General features: G+C 41.6%; 1 protein-coding gene across 1 annotated transcript in view; it reads left to right on the top strand.

Moving 5' to 3' along the window:
• Window positions 1–6,436, top strand: part of ASB13 (ankyrin repeat and SOCS box containing 13) — a 33,420-nt gene extending 26,984 nt beyond the window's left edge. The window contains exons 5-6 of the mRNA XM_037847880.1: window positions 2,883–3,074; window positions 4,616–6,436. Of these exons, the coding sequence (XP_037703808.1) occupies window positions 2,883–3,074; window positions 4,616–4,743 (320 nt within the window). The 3' untranslated portion in view covers window positions 4,744–6,436. The remainder of the gene's footprint in view (window positions 1–2,882; window positions 3,075–4,615) is intronic.
• The last annotated feature ends 7,492 nt before the right edge of the window (window positions 6,437–13,928 follow it).

Genomic DNA, 13,928 nt, shown 5'->3' with positions numbered 1-13,928 from the left:
GGGAGAGTGCCAGGTTCTTGGAGTGCTGAGGTGCATGAGACAGCCTCTTCTTTCTGTTGGTGAAGGTTTTACCCTGAATCCAGTTTAATCCTATTTTGCTTTGAAGTCAGGTTTTTGGTAATGAAAAGACTTTGACCCCTGTCCTCTGAAGCATAAAGTTGAGAGTTTTTAATGGTCAGATGGCATTATTTGTTTTGTTGGCTCTCTTCCTCCCTTCCTCCCTTCCTCCCCTCCTCCCCTCCTTCTTTCCCTCCTTCCATCCTCTCTCTCTGTTTCTCTCTCTCTCCCTCCCTCTCTCTCTCTCATCATACTCCTCAGTTCAAGGCACATTATAATCATTGGTCCACACAAAGCCACTTTCTGCCCCCCCTCTCCCGCTCTTTTATCCCTGACCCTGTTTCCAGACTATTCTAATGTGTTTATTTAGCTCCTTTTATCTCCATGTGTTTTTGTAAGGTACATATTGTCATTGAGACATGTATAGTTTTTTTTTTTTTTTTTTGAACAGGGAAAATTTATTATAAAGAACTATTAAGTCTAATGTAGGAGTAGTTATGAAGGTTAAAAGAAAATTCTAACGAATACTCTAGGGCTGAGGGGGAGCACTCACCCAAGGACCAATATGGAAGGGGAGTCCCACCTCCTAAGGCTGGGATTCAGACCTTGTGGGAGAGGATGTGGTTGTAGCCCCATTGGATGGGTGAAGCACTCCGGGCTGCCCTGGTCAGAACTTGTCCACAGTCACTGGGCAAACAGGAAACGTACATCCAGAGTGCAGGTAGGCAGAAGCTGTGGGGGGCACCAAGAGCCAGCTCATTGGCAGAGCACCTCTGGCAGGAGTGTAGCAGGAGCAAGAAGGAAACCAAAATGGAAGTGCCAGAACAAGGAGGGGTAGCTCCTTCCATCTGCAATGTCTCTCCAGCGTGAAGCATGTATTTCTAATCGACATACATGGTATTGTGGTATGTATCTTACTCTATTTCTTATTTTTCACCGAGCACCATATTTTCAAGGTTCCTATGTGTACATCTGGTCTGTTGTTTCGTGGAGACTCCAGCTTCCCTTGTTGTTCACCATTCCTTCCTATCCGCCCAATCAAATGATGCCAGGCACCCATCTCAAAGGGATCCCACTTAGTACTTTGGGAAGATCACCTCTTTGAAGGAGTTGCCCTGCCCAAGGGTTCGTGTTTGGAGTCATCGTAACAATCAGGCTGAGGGAGGTGTGCTCTTTAGACCCATTCCCCCCCACTCCCCCACCCCGTAGTTTTTTCTGTGATCTTGAGAAAGCAATTTTATTTCCCCTGTGCCTCCTTCTCTGTCCTTAAAGTGGAGAGACTCTCTCCTTCCCAATTGGCAAGAATGTTGCTGAACTAATGACATGAGAGAAAACCACTTGGACTTCCAATTCTGTGGGCTTTACAACTGATTCTTCATTACAAGTTTGCATTTAGCATTAAAATCTGTAATTGCGTTAAGATTGCAACAGTATAACGAATATTTATTCCTATAGGCAAGTATTGGAAGAAAATCCCTGTGTGATAGAGTGGTTGATTGTGGGGAAAATATTTCTTTTATTTAACTTACTGGTTATATATATTTATATATTTGTAATGAATTTTTGCCAAATTAAGTAATTAGGTAATTTAGCCTTCTTCTTGATCGAGAGATTCCGAGTTTTGGCTGTAGGAAGTAGAGAAAAACTTTTCTTCACTTGTATTCTAATGTCAGAAGTGCTTGCTGTATTGTTGGGATCACACAATAGACTCTGTTATGAACCTAGTTCTTATGTTCTATTAGGAATTAATAATATTTTAATTCAGAAATCAGAAAGAAGGATTTTTCATTTTTTTTTTGAGCAGTGGTACTAGAAAATCTAATAGCCTTATCCCTCCTCATTTCCTCCTCTTCTGACTCTCTAAATTTCTTATTAATTGGGGATAAGCTGGAGATCTGATTTTTTAAAACCCCACTTTTGATAATATTTTATTGTGGTTTGAATCTATTATGTTGGGGGGTGACTTTACTGATGCTGAGGTATTTTCTTGGCTTCTGTAAAATAATTTTCTCTCATCACCTTTGTCTTATAACCTCCTTATTACTCAGGAGTGAACTTTGAAGTAGTTAGTATTTTCTCCAAAAGAAATTCTGAGGTTCTTGGAGATCCATCTCATCATATAGAATAGGTGATAACTGTCTCCTAAGAATGATGTTTCCCCATATTTTTATTGGAATCTTTATTTTTAGTGCATTTTTAAAGATGCTGTATTTAGCTACTAACTGTTTGCATCTTTTTGAATGTCTGCTGTTATCCCCAGCCAGTTTTGGAGGGAAGAGCTGAATTTGCAGCTAAAATATTCCATCTTTTATTTGAACGCGATGTTGTTGTCCCCTTTTCTAAGGGAATATTTGTATTTGAAGAATATTCATTCTTTCATTCAACGAATGTTTTTAGAGCCCCTGCTTTATGCCCACAGGGGGGAAGAAGTGGTGTTGTGTTTGTCTGTAAGGACAGGCAGGAAATTTTGGATAGTTCAGCCTGAGCTGTCAGAGGTCTGAGGAGCTTGGGGGCAGACTTCTAATGTGTTAGAACTGACTTTTAACTCATGAGAGAGGCTTTTGTTTTATTTTTCTTCTTTGGTTTTCCTTCTAATTTCATTACTACTGTTACCCATCTTTAGCCCCCTTCTCTTAAGGAAAAAAAAAAAAAAGGAATTTGTGCTTCCGGGTTTTGAAAATGTTACGGTAGAGTCCGTCTAGATTTTGTTTTTGGGATGGGGGCCGCTTTCGTGTACCTAGCGGAGAGTAAAAATACCAGCTAGTGTTCCTCTTGGCTTCAGGTTCTCTCCTTGATCGTATTTGTTCTCCTTTCCGGAACCCCAGGGGCCAACGTGAACGCAGCAAAGCTTCACGAGACAGCCCTTCACCACGCGGCCAAGGTGAAGAACGTGGACCTCATCGAGATGCTCGTCGAGTTCGGAGGCAACATCTATGCCAGAGACAACCGCGGGAAGAAGCCCTCGGATTACGCGTGGAGCAGCAGCGCCCCGGCCAAGTGCTTCGAGTACTACGAAAGTGAGGCCGGCTTGCCCTTGTCCTCCGCCGCTAGGCTCCCGGGCCCCTCCGGCCCGGCTTTCACCGCTGCTTTGCTGACTCCCGCGAGCCCCAGCCGAGGGCCTCAGGTCCCCACCCTTTGCCACCAGCACCTGCGTTTGGAGCACTTTGCTGCCGCTGGTTTGCAGAGCTGAGTCTGCGAGTCTGGGACGCCCCTGCACCCTGCTGCAGCGTTCACTGGCAAGAGTGAGCTCAGAGCAGCTGGAAGCCTGCACCTATGCCACCCCTCACCCCCCACCTCCCACACTAAACCCTCTCAACAGAGCTTCCAGATAAGGCAGGCGGGGGCATCCCATTTCCCGGGAAAAGGGAGGCTTTTCCACTTCTCCCTTCATGTGTATTAAGTCAATGGACATTATGCTATTTGCTCAAACTACCCTTGCAAACTTGTTCTTTTTTTTTTGATGCATTTTTAAAATTGTGAACTTGAATATATATATATATATATATATATATATATATATATATAAAACAGTGATAAATTTCAAAGTATGATTTAACAAGTAGTTAGAGAGCAAATTTCAAAGAATGTTATGGGTTACAATTCCACAATTTCAGTTATTTCCATTATTATAAAATATACATACAGAAAGGTGTTAACTTTCAAAGTACAGCTTAACAAGCAGTTATATAGGTAATTTCAAAAAATGTATGGTTTCAGTTCTTTCCTTATTGAGAACTATAAAATGTACACAGAAAGGTGGTAACTTTCAAAGGACAATTTGACAAATAGCTATAGAGCAAATTTCAAAGAATGTTATACGTCACAGTTCCACCATTTCAGTTATTTCCTTCTAGCTATTCTAATACCCTAGCACATATATATATATACAGTTTCAGTATTTGTAATCCTTTGTTAAATCCTTGTCTATTGCTATCCCTTCCTCTCATTTGATCACTTTGTCAATCTTCAGGGGTGTCTAGGCAGTGAGCACCCTAACTTGTTCATATTGAAAGAGGGTGTTGACAGTATGGGGAAGGGGGCTGTATCTGATTGTTGTTCTTACGGAGGCTGTTGCCTCTGGGTTTTAGGACTTGTCTGGCACAGGAACACTCTGGTGGATTTAAGTTTCTGAGAGATAAAACTTAGTGAGTGAATCTTTTATAGAATCTCAGGTAAGGACCTAGGTATTTGGGAACTACCTGTGGTAGGAGCATGGCATACTGTGGCCATTTGGGATGTCTAGCTGGAGCTTGCATAAGAGAAACCTCCAGGATTGCCTCTCGACTCGATTTGAGATCTCTCAGCCACTGAAACCTTATTTTGTTACCTTTCTTACCTTTCTTTTCCCCCTTTTGGTCAAGTAGGCATTTTCAATCCCTTGATGCCAGGGCCAGGCTCATTCCTGGGAGTCGTGTCCCACGTGGCCAGGGAGAGTCATTCCCCTGGGAATCATGTTCCACTTGGGGGCGAGGGCGGGGGGAGTTAAAGAATTTATTTGCCGAGTTCGGCTTAGAGAGAAAAAGGCCACATCTGAGCACGTTATTCTCTTTTTTTTCAGAGACACCTCTGACCCTGTCACAGCTTTGCAGAGTGAGCTTGAGGAAGGCTGCTGGCGTCAGAGGGCTGGAGAAAATTGCAAAGTTGAACATCCCTCCTCGGCTCATAGACTACCTTTCCTACAACTAAGCCGCAGAGACCAGAGCCTAAGGGCAGACTGGGGACTTAGCGTTGGACTGAAGAGGTGTAATTGCTCTAGAAAGAGTGACGTTCCCTTGAGTCCTCGTTGGCGTGTTTGTTTCATCTTTCCTCCAGAATTCCTGGACTGTATTTCCAAGGCAGTGAAAAGGCCCTGCCTCAGCTTCTGTTCTGTGTGGAACCCTGGGCCGGTACAGCCTGGAACTTGCACTTGAACCCCAGTGGGGTCACGGAGGTCCAGCTCTCCTCTTTCACCACCTTCCTCAGAGGGACAGATTGCTCTAGGAGGAAAGGGGCTGGGGATTCAGGGCGCTGCGGGTGGGTTTCACCTGCCTGGGAGGAACGGTGCAGCAGCCCTGAGTCTCGGACCCCTGAATCTCACTCCAATTCATCTCTGCCCGTCTGTGATCAAAGGGAGGGGCCTGTGCTCCAGAGGCTGTGCGGAATGGAAGGTGAGCGTCCTGACCACGTGGTCCGGAGTGGCTGCTTTGCTGACATCCTGTCATCTGGATGCTTATTATTATTTTTTTTTTCCTGGAACAATAATTGGCACTTTCCAAGGTCCCCCTGCACTGAGGCGTATGCCTCACTCAGGGAGCGTTCCATGGATCTTGGTAGGGGAAGGAGGCTCCTTATTCTCCACACCCAGCACAGTGTTTCTTAGGAAGTTTTTCTTCCATTTTAGGTCTTAACTCTTAAAAAGTTTATGTAAGATTAAAAGAAAACTTGTAGGAGATATATAGGCTGTAACACTAAGGTACTGTTAATGTGTCTTTAAAATAAAAGGTAATGTGAAGACATGTTAGCGTATATTCTCATGGTTGTTAAGTCCTTTCCAACGTAAAGGATGGTTAGAAAACTCTAGGGATTATTTTTAATTGGTTTTTGCAGTGGTCAAGTGAATTCTTCTCCCATCCTAAGTTTTGCCAACTCCTTGAAGCTCTAAAATTAGAAGTCACCAGTATGCAGTGGGTACTACCAAGCATTTACTTGTGCATTTAGCAGATATTTATGGAACATCTGTTATGCTTAACTGGGAAGGAATCAGGCTCATTTATCAGAGGCAGGAGAAGAAAGGTTTGTTCTGCAATTTGTTCCCATAGTAATAAAAATAGCACTAGATCTTTGTTATAAAACACAAGGTGAAACATTAAGTAGTGTATTCAGACTGCATTTACTTGCTTAAGATTCTGTATCTTAGTTTTTATTTTTAACCAGAGAGTTAAACTAGCAGAATTTTGCATAATTCGTTCAGGTATATATTTGATTTCTGGGGAAACAGAGAAGACACCGTTTGCGAACAGTATTTGGGTCCTGCCTGAAGCCAGTGTACCCAGAAACGGGAAAATTTTGGTCACCAGATACTCCCAGGACCTGCCTGGGCCTTCCGTCCCCCAAGAGTATGTGAAAAACAATGAGATCGAATTGGCCAAGAAGATACTCATTGCACTACACGACCAGAGGCATTGCATCTCTTTGCATGGTTACTTGGGACCACAGGTCTGGGGAAAATTTGCATGCTGGCTGCCTTAGGTATTGTTCATCTCCGACGCTTTAGCCTTTTTTATCGTGGTGCTTCATCTCATCCCGCTCCTATTCGGTTACAGTCTCAAATATAAGCTCTGGGTAAACGGATATGTTGGATGTAACCATACAAATAAAAAACTCTGAGTTTTGCCCCTTTCTTCTTTGTAACAGAAACTTGCATCTAGCGAGGAAACCTGATAACATCTCCACACAAGATACACCCAGTACAGAGTCACATCCCCTCTCCCCAGCCCCCCTATTGTTCAGAAAAAAATTGTGTTCATCCTTGTGTTCTCATGACCCTTTCTTATTGGGAGCAGGAACACTCCATTCTGTGAGTGGAGAGGGGTGACTGTCAGTCCCTGTTTTGGAGAAGATCTGACAAGGAATCCTATTTCTGCCTCCCCTCCTGTACAGTTCTCAGTGTGGCCCCAGTGTGGACTCTTTGTGTGCAAAGGATCAGATGACTAGGATTTAGAGGAGTGGTCTCTTATTTTCCCAGCTGCAAAATAGAGTTAATAAGTCAGACTTTGATCATTAAAAGGATTTGATGATCAGCCACTGAACCAATCCTGACATTTTACACATGAAGATATGAGCCCTGCTAGCCTCCTAAGTTTTCTGCGAGGCTGAAATTAGGTGATTAACAGATGGCTTAAGGGGATAAAGTGCTCCCCAAATATAAAAGTTATGTGGTTTTGTTGATGCGTGTAGATCTGATAGTGTGTAAGCTATTCTCTTCTGACTTTGGAATAGTACTGACTATTTCAGGAGTAATATATATTCAGAAGGCTTCTCAGTTTACATTAAAATTTTTTTTCTTTATTAGAGAAGTTATGGGCTTACAGAACAATCATGCACAAAATACAGGATTCCATACACCACCCCACCACCAACACTTTTCCTTGGCATGGAACATTTGTAACAATGGATGACAGCACATTTTTATAATTGTGCTATTAATTAAAATCCATGGTTTAACTTAGGGTTCCTCAGTTTACATTTTAAAACATAATGTGCAGTGAACAAATCTAAAGAGGACATTTGCAACATACACAACTGATTGGTAATTAAAATATATAGAAATCTCTTATAAATCAATAAGAAAAAGGTTAACAACTCAGTGGGAAAAACCAGGCAAAGAATATGAAATTTATAAAAGGGGAAATCTCATATATCCAATAACAACAGGAAAGGATGCTCGTAGTAATCAGGGAAATGCAGATGAATATTTAATTTAAAACAAAATTATTCCGTTGTATACCATGACAAGTATTATTAGAAGGTCTGACAGTTTCATAATGTTCAGGACCATGTTCCAGTTTGCTAGAGCTGCCGTTGTGCAAAATACCAGAAATGGACTGGCTTTTATAAAGGGGGTTTTATTTGGTTAGAAAATTACAGTCCTAAGGCCATACAGGTGTCCAAACTAAGTCATCAACAAAAGGATACCTTCACTGAAGGATGGCCATTGGCATCTGGAACACCTCTGTCGGCTGGGAAGGCACTTGGCTGGCATCTTCTTCCTTTGCTCCCAGGTTGTGTTTCAAAATGGTGTTCTCCAAAATGTTGCTCTTGGGGCATTTTGTCCTCTCTTAGCTTCTCTGGACCAAACTCTGGGCTAGCATCTCCCAAAGCATCAGCAAAAGTCTGCTTTCAACGGCCATCTCCAAAATGTCTCGCTTAGTTATAGCACTGAGCTCTTTCTGTCTGAGTAATTATAGGTCTCTGTATACTAATTACAGTAATTACAGTAAGCTAATCAAGACCTATGCTGAATGGGCAGGGCCACACCTCCATGGAAATAATGGAATCAAAACCATCACCTACAGTTGGATGAGTCACATCTCCATGGAAACAACCTAATCCAAATATCCCACAAGATGGATTAAAAGATCATGGCTTTGTGGGGGACATAATATATCCAAATCGGCACAGACCATATGGGCAAATGGGAGCTCAAAGATCGTTAATGAGTGTATGAATTGATATGTCTACTTTGGAGAGCTATTTGATAATATCTAATATGATTGAAAGTGCATACTCCATAGCCCCAGTAATTCTACTTCTATAAATATACCCTAGAGAAATTCTTAGACATATACAAGAAAACATGGATAAGGATGTTTAGTGTGGCAATATTTGCAATAGCAAAAGGACCCCCATTAGTAGGAAATAAATTGTGGGATATGTTCATATAATATGTCATGTCGATACTATATAAAATTCAGATGAGTTAGTTACATGTTTTAACGTGAATAGATCTAAAAGATAAAAGGGTAGGTGGAAAAAGTTGCTACACCCTATTTATGTATGGTATGAATTCATTTGTTTAAATTTTAAAAAGATAATTACTTCTAAAGATTGTGGTAAAATACACATAAGAATCATTTTAACCCTTTTTAAGTGAACAACTCTGTGACATTAAATTCATGTGACAATATTGTTTCCAGAATATTTTCAGCCCAAACAGAAACTCATACCCATTAAGCAATAATTCCCCATTTCCCCCTCCCCACGCCCTGGTAACCACTAATTTGCTTTCTGTTTCTATGAATTCACCTTTTCCAAATATTTTATGGAAGATAAATCATGTAATATTTTTTGTGTGTGCTGACTTGTTTCACTCAACAAGAAACCTTCAAGGTTCATCTTGTTATGGCATGTATTAGTACCTCATTTCTTTTTGCAGCTGAATAATATTCCAGTGTATGGCTACACCATATTTTGTTCATCTATTCATTTGTTGATGGACAGTTGAGTTGCCTTTACCTTTTGGCTATTGTGAAAAATGAATGCTGCAACAAGCAGTGGTTTGCAAATATCTCTCTGAGTCCCTGCTTTAAATTCTTTTGGGGATACCTAGGAATGGGACTTGCTAGGCCAAATGGTAATTTTGTGTTTAACTTTCTGAGGAACTGTCAAACTATTTTCCACAATGACTGAACCATTTTACATTTTACATTCCCACCAACAAGGTATTAGGGTTCTATTTTCTTCTCATCCTCTTTAAAAAAAACAAAAACAAAAACAAAAACAGCCATCCTAATAGATGTGAAGTGGTATCCCATTATGGTTTTGATTTGCATTTCTTTAATGGCTAATGATGTGAGGCATCTTTTCATGTGCTTATTGGCCATTTGTATATCTTCTTTGGAGAAATGTCTATTCAAATCCTTAGCCCATTTTTTAATTGGGTTGTTTGTCTTCTTGTTGTTGAGCTAGAATTTCTTTATATATTCTGGAATATTAAACCCTAATTTGATTTGTGGTTTCCAAATATTTTCTCCCATTCTATAGTTTGTCTTTTCATCTTCTTGATAATGTCCTTTGATGCACAAAGCTTTAAATTTTGATGAAGTCATTTTATCTGTTTTTGTTGTTGTTGCTGTTGCCTGTGCTTTTGGTGTAAGATCTAAGAACTCATACACAGCCCTAATACAAGATCCTGAAGATATATCCCTATGTTTTCTTGTAAGAGTTTTATAGTTTTAGTTCAAATTCATTCTTCTGCATGTGTGTTTCCAGTTATTCCAGCACGATTTGTTGAAGAGACTGTACTTTCCCCGTTGAATGGACTTGGTGCCCTTGTCAAAAATCAATGGTCATAGACGTGTGGGTTTATTTCTGGATTTTCAATTCTATTCCATTGGTCTATGTCTATCCTTCTGCCAGTTTCACTAGTTGATTACTGTAGCTTTGTAGTAAGGTTTGAAATCAGGAAGTCTGATTTCAGAAAAGAACTTTGTTCTTTTTCAAGATTGTTTTAGCCATTTGGAGTCTTCTCTTGTAATTTCATATGAATTTGAGGATCAGCTTTTCCATTTCTGCAAAAAAATGCTGCTATAATTTTTATAGGGATTGCATTGGCCATTTGTGTAAATTTAAATACAAAACTATATATATATATTTAAGGAGACCTATTTATGTAGTCAGTGCATAAAATGGAAATCACACACCAGCATCATGGTTGTGTTTATCCATGGGTAGGGAGGAAGGGAGGTCTCCCTTGAGGATGGGGAGTGAAGAGTTACTTTGATTCTCTGTAACCTTTCATATTAAAATATGATATGGAGCAAGTATAATAGAATGCTACTATTTGTTCATGTTGGGTGGCAAATAAGTACACGGGTGTCATTCTCCACATGTTTAATTCTTTTTTTTGTAATGAAAATTTAATATATAGAGGAGAAATCAAGGGCAAAAATGTTTCTTAAAAATAAATAAATAAATAAAGAGGACACGCATTATGTGACCATTTGTTCTGGTTTGCCAATGCTGCCTTTTGCAGAACACCAGAAATGGACTGGCTTTTATAAAGGGGGTTTACTTGGTTACAAAGTTGCAGTCTTAAGGCCATAAAGTGTCCAAGGTAAGGCATCAACAACAGGGTACCTTCACTGACGGAAGGTCGATGGCCTCTGAAAACCTGGGTTAGCTGGGAAGGCACGTGGTTGGCCTCTGCTTGCTCACAGGGTGCGTTTCGAAATGGCATTCTCCAAAATGTTGCTCTTGGGGCATTTTGTCCTCTCTTAGCTGAAGCTCCTCTTCAAAATGTCACTCTCACTTGCTCTGAGGCCCTTCTGTCTCTGAATTCATTTGTAGGACTCCAGTGACCCAATCAACACCCACCCTGAATGGGAGGGGTAATATCTCCATGAAAATTATCCAATCAAATGTTTCACTCACAGTTGATTGAGTCACATCTCCATGGAAACACTCAATCAAAGAATTCCAATCTAATCTAACACTAATACATTTGCCCTTACAAGATTGCATCAAAGAATATGGCTTTTTCTGGGGGACATAATATACACAAACCGGCACACCATTATAAGCTGGATTCTGTTTAAAAATACCCTGGGCGAGTGACGCTTCCCTCCCAGCTCCCATTGATCACCAGGTGGTGTTTGGGTTCTAAGATCTATCTTGTATTCTGCTATTTTTTAAATTTAAATTAAAAATTTTTTTTGGCCGTCCTCATTTTTTGATGAGGAAAAAAGTCGCAACTACTTCTCCTGAAGAAACTAGACTTCAATAGCCCTAGGTTGTGTGGGCTGGTTGACCGCCCCCTTCTCTAAAGAAGGCAGCGGGATAAAAGCCTTTTCACTCCAGCCTCTCTCGTTCTCGGCGCGGCTCACTGCCCTCACTCCCTATGAACCTTTTGGATGCAGCTTTGGATAAAGTCCGGGGTTCAAACTCTCCCCTTTGGAGAGATTAAAAGAAATTCCTCTAAACTGGGGAATGAGGGAGTGAGTAAGTAAGAAAACACAGCCGCAAACGCCTGCACGGGGCGAGCCTCCGGGCGCCAGGGTCCCTCTGCAGGGGGAGGCGGAAGGCGGGACCCCCGCAGCAGCTCCGCCCTGCAGCTCGGGGCTGGGCTCCCTGCGGTCTCCAGGGGAGGAAGTGGGCCTGGTGGCCTCCCTCTTCCCCCGCTGACGCTTGCACCCAAACGCTGCGTGTGGTATCCCACCTCTACCTCTAGATGAGTCTGCATAGTTTTGAAATCTTTGGGGATGAAAAGCGTGCCCGTGCAGGTTTCATTCCCCCTCATCCACCTCCTCCGGTTACTTTGTTAGAACGGCTCTTCCTGCCTTTTTCCCCAGGGGACAACACTCTCTACTTTTAAGGAATTGAATTCCTTTATTCACGAAAATCAGCATAAAACCGGCTCTGAACACAATGCGTCTTGAAAGTTTGCTCATATTGTGAGTGCCTGTGTCTCTTACCGATGTCAGGAGGGCCTCCCTGTAATGGACTAGACAATATTTCCAGACCCTGAAGTCTCTGCCTTTTCTCTTTCCTCAGCGTGGGTACCACGTGGCATTGACACCTGGGGCCCACTTGTTAGTGTTGGCCAGAGTCTGGCAGCTCAGATGAAAATATGTCTTCAGTTGCTCTAATCTAAACAGGGTGCCTCCCAAAAGCCTAATGTCTCAAAACAGTACATAAAGGGAGAAAAGTTTCATGATGTATGCCTGTCTGTCTCTCTTTCTCTCTCACACATACACACACATATACACACTTATTTGTTTATATAAAATGTCACTTTCCAGCAGCTGCTTTTCTAGGTAGTCAGTTCTAGTGAGCCACAGATGTCAGAGCTAAGGCAGAAGTCACTGAACCTGAGCCAGGATATGCAGTTGGTTTAGCTCTATGCATACTGGGTGATCAACAAAGAAACCTTCTTGGTGTTGATCTGAATCCTGAAGCTCATTTGAGTGCTGAGACAAGCCCTGGGTAGGAGCAACCACACATCCCTGGTCTGCCTTCCTCACCCAGCTTTCCTTCTTTTTTTCCCCTTTTAACCAGTTTTTCTGTTTCAGGTTCTCTGCTGCATACTGAGGATTCAAAAAAGCATAAAAACACATATGGATCCTGAGAGATGTCAGGGTCTGTTTCTCAGGGAGCCAACGCAGAGACAAGTGCCATATTTGGTAATGTAGCAGGTTAGGGGCAGGAACCCTGACTGAAAAAGGAACAATTAATTTTACCGCAGACGCTGGGGCAGTTCCATAGAACAGTATGGGGCTCAGGAGAAAGAAGGGGGGAGATTACTTTTGAGAAGGAATTTTGTAACATCAAAACTTAACCTCATTTTAATAGTCATGGGGCTTTCTGGATTACAAAGTTTTTTAAAGGACTCCGTAAATGGCAGCACTTTTTCAGAGTGAGTGTGAAGATCCAAAAGGCTCACTGATGCAGTTTCTCTTTCGCTTCATGCTTTTTCTCCAAAGCACAGAAACAAAAGAAAGGGGTTTGATTCCGTGGAACTTTATATGTGTGATTGGGTTTGCTGTCGTCCCTTCTTAGGCTTATGGTTTCCGAAGACCTGGAAAAAACTATTATCATAAAGGGCAAGACTTGGCCATCAGAGAACACGGGGATTTTGCCTATGGACCAGAAGGAATCTACACATTGCAGAACAGGTGTATGTAATTTTTAAAAAAAACATGAAATTAACTGACCCATAGAAAAGAAAATTCATCACAAGCTACCTTCAAATAGTCTAATGGTTAGTTTTGTCTTTTTTTTTTTTTTCCCTTAGAGTCAGAGGATGCCTTGCTGATTTTTAAAATAGCAGGGAGTATAAAATTTAATTCAAGAAATATAGCAAAAATATCATTTAGTTCCATATAGTAGCCAATTGAAAATGGAGTAAGAAGGGTAGACAAGGAGAGAGGATAGAGAAAATGAGCACTGAGGAAAGGAAAGGAGAATGCTAGGGAATAACTGGCTAGGGTTGTAAGAATTACTAAATTATCAGCTGCCCTTTGTGGTGTCACCTGAGTGAATACTGATCAAGACTGTAGAGCTTGACACTTTCCACCCAAGACAGGTCTATGGTAGAGCGTAATTTTGGGCAAATATAGCATTCATCAGAGCAATATTACCCCAAAGGTGGGAAAATAACAAACCCAAATCACCACATCTGCCCCCCACCCGTGCTCATCCTACCATCAGTTGTGCCCAGTCCCAGGAAGCCTTACCTATGAGGCCTGGCTTATGAGAAAGTTCTGAAAACTATCCCACCTAGCCCAGGGGTCAATTCTGTATTGCTTTATAATAGGGGCAACACAGTTATGAAGACCTGATAGAGCCACGTGATGTTTTTGGTAACAAGGAAATGCTGACCCAAGATGCAAACC

This window comes from Choloepus didactylus, chromosome 8 (assembly GCF_015220235.1).
Source record: "Choloepus didactylus isolate mChoDid1 chromosome 8, mChoDid1.pri, whole genome shotgun sequence".
NCBI lineage: Eukaryota > Metazoa > Chordata > Mammalia > Pilosa > Megalonychidae > Choloepus > Choloepus didactylus.
The sequence above is the reverse complement of the archived record's forward strand: the minus strand, read 5'-3'. Positions and strand labels throughout refer to the sequence as shown.